General features: G+C 38.4%; 1 protein-coding gene across 1 annotated transcript; it reads right to left on the bottom strand.

The window, feature by feature from the left end:
- Positions 1-1,048: 1,048 nt before the first annotated feature.
- Positions 1,049-5,758, bottom strand: lamtor1 (late endosomal/lysosomal adaptor, MAPK and MTOR activator 1). Its single transcript, XM_080460419.1, has 5 exons — positions 5,517-5,758; positions 4,271-4,416; positions 4,037-4,114; positions 3,309-3,432; positions 1,049-2,954 (listed from the first exon to the last, which is right to left on the bottom strand). Exons 1-5 carry the CDS (start codon positions 5,556-5,558, stop codon positions 2,862-2,864), a joined length of 483 nt encoding a protein of 160 aa, XP_080316545.1. The 5' UTR covers positions 5,559-5,758; the 3' UTR covers positions 1,049-2,861.
- Positions 5,759-6,300: the final 542 nt, after the last annotated feature.

Below are 6,300 nucleotides of genomic sequence, written 5' to 3'. Positions count from 1 at the left end.
AGAGGAAACCTAATGTGCTGTAAATGGTCTCTTTCCGTTTACACAACAACGCATACGAATTTCTCCACTTTTGGGGGGGTCTAACACCTGTGTGCGAATCCATTGCATCTGTGAAGTTTGAATACTGACACCCAAGGTTGAATAAACAAACAATGCCAGTTCAAATTGTGTTTTTGTCTCTTTTGATCATGTTTTCACTCTTTATTGAACTGAAAAATAAATGTTGATCTCTATCCCTTATCATTTTTATTTTAATGCCACACCATAATTTCATCTACATTTTATTGGAGAATCATAAACTTGGAGGTTGAGCAGAAAATAAAGGCAGAGTATCGTTAAAGAGGGAGTTATTAATCTTATGCCACTTATCTGTATGGAGTGTTTTTCAAATTCAGGTTTGTTGTCACATGCATTCCAGTGCAGTCTATCATTTAGCAATGGAACATGATACGACCTTGCATTTTCGCAGCAACATATTTTTTTTCAATCGACCAAAACAATATAATCAATCATTTGAAAACACTAAACTGAATCAAAGGGGAAATGGTACGGTGAAGTGTGAGGTTGCAATAATAAACCACAACAGGAAGAGTTTAAAAACTATTAATCTTTTATTATGTAATAACTATTGTAAGTGGAATGGACATAAAAATATATTTTTCTTTTGGTATATGTATGCATAAACTTATAATTGACTTATCACTGTGGCTCAAGAACATTTTTGAAATATTTTCCTTCTCATAATTTCCATTTATTCGTCACAATTCTAAAATGGGATTTTAAATGAATTACGGGGATACAAATGGGGACACACATTGCTGATTTCAGTCCCATTGTTGATTGTGAATTGATTTGTCATCAATTAGTAATCAGTAAGTTTCCATTACATGACTAAAAACGCTTGTTAAGAACAATCCCTTTTTTCCCCCTTCATAGATACATAAAAAAAAAAAAAATCAGTGTGTCTCCTTTTGTGTGTCCAGGAATCTTGTGATTGTTCTTTGTACCTTGGCTGAGATCAACAGACTTCAGTACCATGACCATTACTGAGATTATGAACATCCATATTTATTCAATAAGACATGGTTGTTTTGTTGAAAGTCTTTAATGAATTAAATCAAACCCCCCAAAAAAAGAAAAAAGAAAGACAAACTGAAACTTTTTGGTACTAGCCTAAGATATTACAAACATGTTTCAGGTAGTATTACATATTGGAGTAACAAACAAAACAGAAACAAACAATGCCAAGAACCCATTGCAAGAAGCTCAAATCAGATGCGTGGTTTAAATAATCACAGTCTCGCAGATCATCCCTTTAGAGATTCAGGAGCAGCTCACCGTGCTCAACTGCTCACGCATTGTCACGCGCTCTTGACCAAATAAGAGCAAATTTACACTTAAAAATAAATAATCACAAAAAGTCTTGAATCACTTTGTCTGCATTGGGACCTCCAACACTGCTACAAGGGTTAGTTTCTGATTAATGTGAACGCAATTGTATTACAATCTGCAGCACAAAAGGTCTGTTTAAAAGCTAACAAACGTAGGCGTAAAAGGGTTTTCGGGTGTCAGAAGAAAAAAAAAATGTGTCACCACAAATCGGACCAATGAAGTCCTTGAAAGAAAAGACGAACGTCATACAATCCACCATCTCTGTTTATATTTGATCAGAAATTCTGTACAAAAGCAAGAATGCGTGGTCGTTCCTCACGTCCTACACACGCCAACACCCTCGACTGCATTTGAAAACGTGAAGCTCGTCCTTAAGTACTGCAAAAAAGCAGAGGTCATTGGTAAAACTAAAGAGCACTGTCCTTTCCCACACCTAGTGCCATCTGTAAGCCTATCTAGCAACCCCCCCCCGAACCCACCGCAACTTGTGTTTGCATCCTCACCCGCCAGACAACACCAGACATGGACGGGTCACCCATGACTTGACGTCTATTTTATTGACTTCAGCCAGACCGATATGATGGTTTACGGTTCTGAGAGCTGAGTGCCACCTTAATAGGGCCACATTTTGATATTACGACATTAGAGCCAATTAAAACAAAAATCTCTCAACCATTAGGTCCAAATCAACATATTCTTTGCTTTTTAGCAAGGGAGGCTAACAAAATTGGCAGTGTCATTATATGATCGCAGAGAATAAAACAATGTGAAATGAAAACATGGAAACATTTTGCTTGACTATTTTATGGATAAAATACTCAACCATTGCACTGTAACATACGACGGTGTGGTAGTTTTCATTATTCCACTGCAAAGGTGTTCTCGTTTTTCCTGTTCCACAGAAAATTAGACCAAAACAGACCCAATCCTCGTCGAATAAAACTGTGGACCAATTGATAACACTACACACTCATCTATTATTTTGTATATCAACAAGCAGCAACACTAACTTAGCCTGCCAGAGTTAAAATAGCTCGCAAATAAGCAAGGGATTTTAACAAAGTCAATACAGTGAGATAATCTGGAAAAAGCTTTATGAACTTTAGATTTCATCAAAAATGTCCAAAGACTCCCCCCCCCCCAAGCCAGTTGTGAAAAAGATGGCAGTCCATGCATTACAGACAGAGGTGGCTTTGTTATAAGTATAAGATCACACCCATCTCCAGTAAGCTATTTTCTATTGCCCATCAGACAACTGACACCGTCACTGTCCCATAATTAATTACACTAAAGGACAGGCCAATGGGGTTGACACCTCCATCAAAACGGTCTTTGTAGCAGTTAGAAGTACAGCTATGATGTAAATAGATCAAAATGCTTGAATAGAGGGCGAGTTGGAGGTTGAGGGTGCAGGAGTGACGCAGACAGGGTGGGATGGGAGGAGAAATACGTAGGCCAGATTTGCAGAATCAGGGAATGGCAAACTGGACCACTAGTTCTTCTTTTGCATCCACTTTGATTTGAGAGATTGCACTGTAAGCATAAGCTGCTATTTTGGACACCTGCAACACAAAGAAAAAAAAAAAGGATTTTAACATATTATGCAAAAATAAAGAGGGCAAGATCATAATGGCGCTGACAAATACAAAACTGTTTTAAAGTATAAAACCAAGACAATCTCTTCATTAGGCTGTCCAAATCAGTAACAACAGGAAAGCATTGGGTGGCACTCCAATCTATTTTTAGCCACAAGCTGAAATACCACACAGCCCAAGGCTACATGCCATGAAACACCAGAGGGATACACAAAAGTGTATTCCACTGACTGACTAAATTAACTAACACACAACATGAAAACTGGAGGTGCAGGTCACACATAGAGACATATAGTCCCATCTGTGGAAGCTGATGTTTACCTGTTGGACGTCTGAGTATGGCACCAGGTCGCTTGCTAGCACTTGGTGGGGTTGGCTGGTGAGGGAGGGGAGAGCGAGGGGTTTCTTTTGGGGCACACTGGTGCTCAACACAGCAAGCTTGGTACTGGAATGAGAAAATACATCAGAAGCTTATTAGTGTTACTCTGCCCTTGTAATCAGCTGTTTCGCAAGTCAAAGGTCAAATCACACTTTGGATGAGTGGCTCATCTTCCAATTTCACGAGTGAACGTCACACGAAACTAAAACAGAGAAAGATTGGTGCCGTGTTCTTAGCTAAAACCAGTTCACTCAATATTTCAACAATTTGCATTGTGAAGAAATTGCTTGGTACAAAATGTACGACCATCATTTAAACAGCAAAATAGATCACACCTGAAAATATATGGCAGGATTATGAATATATTTAGTATATTTTAATTTTATTGGTTTAAGCCAAAACTTTTCAACATGGCAATCCACCATCTTTGTGTTTCAGCCTTAGCAATTTGAAGCTATAAAAAAACCTCCAGGAAAATAAAAGCATAATTTTTTTTCCCTATACTATCATGATTCTGCTCATCAATACTCTTCAAAATGGGGATATGCAAAGTTGTTTAAAAAGCCAGCTCTTATCCAAACAGTGACTGTCATCATACAAATACAAAAAAAAAAAAAAAAAAACAGTCTCCTTTCCTCAACAAATGTCACTCAACTGTTCAGCCGCATACCTGTATTGCCGAGCTTTGTCCATATATTCATGCTGCTCCATCATGACCGAGTCAGCTGCCGACACATCAATGATGTTCCTGAGAAAGACAGGAGAAAAAAAAAAAAAATCGTTTTCGGAAAGACATTTTCCTCTGGGATTACTAAAATATTTATATTCTATATTAATTGAAGCTTTACTGTCTGGATGTGGAATCTGATAAATATGTCTATGATTGTACGAAGGCGCGTCTTACTGTGCTGTCTTTGTGAGGATGGATGTGAGAAGGGCTTGTTCGTCTGTGCGTGCTGAGGGTACATTGGGTGTGATCCAATCAGTCCCATTTGGGGGTTTGCTGGCAGGGTTGGGGTGGGGGATCAGAGGCTTAATCTCATCAGGGTCCTGTGGCAGACAAGTGAATACAAATATATAACAATGTTTTCAGCACATGGACATGATCAGTTGAACAGATTATGTAACAATGTTGTGAGGAGTGCAGCAGCACTGTTTCAACTACAATGACAAAACAAGATAACATTGTAAACTAGGAGCATTACAAAGAAAGACCTTGAGTCAAGCTAAGACGAAGTGGAGGAGGAACTATACTCATCAAGGAGGAAGAACAAGTTCCTTAAATAGAAATCTTAGAGGAGTCAGGACAAAACACATCACCATATTGTCAAGACGATGAGGCACTTTTGTTTTGGAAGAGTTGCAACAGACAACCGAACAGTTACTGATTTATCTGTCGATACTTTGGGGGATTTATTAGATCTTTTATGGATAGCATGTCAACAAAACATGACACATTTACAAGTGTACAGATAATCGACATAACTCAAGTTGTATCTCACTTTACTTTGTCATTTCAAAATTGACTTTAAGACTGAACAAAAATAAAATAAAATGAATCACACATGGGTAAAGCATGGCCGACGATATAGCAAAGACTTCGACCTGTAACTTTAAGTCGGTCTCTTTTGAGTATTCAAAAGTTAAAACCTAAATTTGCCACCTGAAGAAACCTTCCCGAGAAGATTCACTCTTGTTAAGACTTTGTAGATCACAAGACAAAAGACAACCATTTCCTCACTGTACCAACTTTGCAGAGTATCGTTTGCCTTCTCTTTTTCCAGATTGTGCTTCTATACTTTCCTCCCTTTAAATGCGCGAGATACAAAGTTACACTTATTGTTGCTGGCTGATAACGTGGCAGCACAAATAGCCTATTCTGCCTTTACATGTGTGCAGCTCCTGTTGAGTGTGGTGTTCTGGTTGTTTGTGTTGACTTTACCAGGCCTGCCTCAGAGGCTAGAAGGCTAACACTGTTTCAAAGTTTCAGATTATTAAATGGGGAAAACGACCAACCACTGGCGGTGTCAAACATGCCACAAATAGATTCGCGGTTCCCCATCCCTTCTTAATAAATACAGCCTGCCTCACTCCTGGGAAAAAAACACAGATGTATTTAGCGTTTTTAGCCAGCTAGCAGCTAACTTTACCTGACTGGAGGTCTCGTTCTCGCTGCTGTAACAGCAACCCATGGCAGCGTCCGAGGGGCCAAACTTCCCTGCTCTCCGTCACAAACGAGCCGTGTCTCTCTTCTCTTAAACACATAAAAACGTATTTCCTTCTTGGTGTTATTTCAGCCGCATCTACAGCTATAGAGCTACTGTCAACAGCAGCTTCTCGGGCGAGCCATCACATGACAACTACTCTGGTGCAACAACACAACCCGCACTTCCGGTCTCTGAGAGGCCGTGGTGGCCCTCGTCACGTGACAAGGGACAAGGGATACAGAAACATTCAAACTGTACGTTTTCAGACCGGAGTCCTTAACCATAGACATATACACACACACACACACACACACACACACACATATATATATATATATAAAGTTTTTTTTATATATATATATATATATATATATATATATATATATATATATATATATATATATATATATATATATTTTTTTTTTTTTTTTTTTTTTTTTTTTTTTAGATATGACGCTCCCTTCTCGTCTGTGGAAAAATATTTAGACTGGACCATGACCTGATAAAAACATTATACCAGATCTACTTGGAAAAAAAGGCAACTTTTTTGCATAATCTATCTATGTTGATCAAGCAAGATGGTTTGTAGTCTATCTTCCACTAATACAGCAATATCTTGCGCCTCTTTGAATATCTTCATTCTAGCCATCTGTGGTGCTTAGGAACACTGATGACTATAGCCTATTGTAGTATTTGTTGTTTTGAAATACAGAATGAAACACAGAAA

Source organism: Lipophrys pholis, assembly GCF_963383615.2.
Source record: "Lipophrys pholis genome assembly, chromosome: 3".
Classification (NCBI taxonomy): domain Eukaryota; kingdom Metazoa; phylum Chordata; class Actinopteri; order Blenniiformes; family Blenniidae; genus Lipophrys; species Lipophrys pholis.
The sequence above is the reverse complement of the archived record's forward strand: the minus strand, read 5'-3'. Positions and strand labels throughout refer to the sequence as shown.

Coding starts and splice junctions, on each gene's coding strand:
- lamtor1 (XM_080460419.1), bottom strand. CDS start 5,558: ATGGGTTGCTGTTACAGCAGCGAGAACGAGACCTCCAGTCAG. Junction 4,417..5,516: donor AGAACGAGACCTCCAGTCAG/GTAAAGTTAGCT, acceptor TGTCTGCCACAG/GACCCTGATGAGATTAAGCC. Junction 4,115..4,270: donor ATCCTCACAAAGACAGCACA/GTAAGACGCGCC, acceptor TGTCTTTCTCAG/GAACATCATTGATGTGTCGG.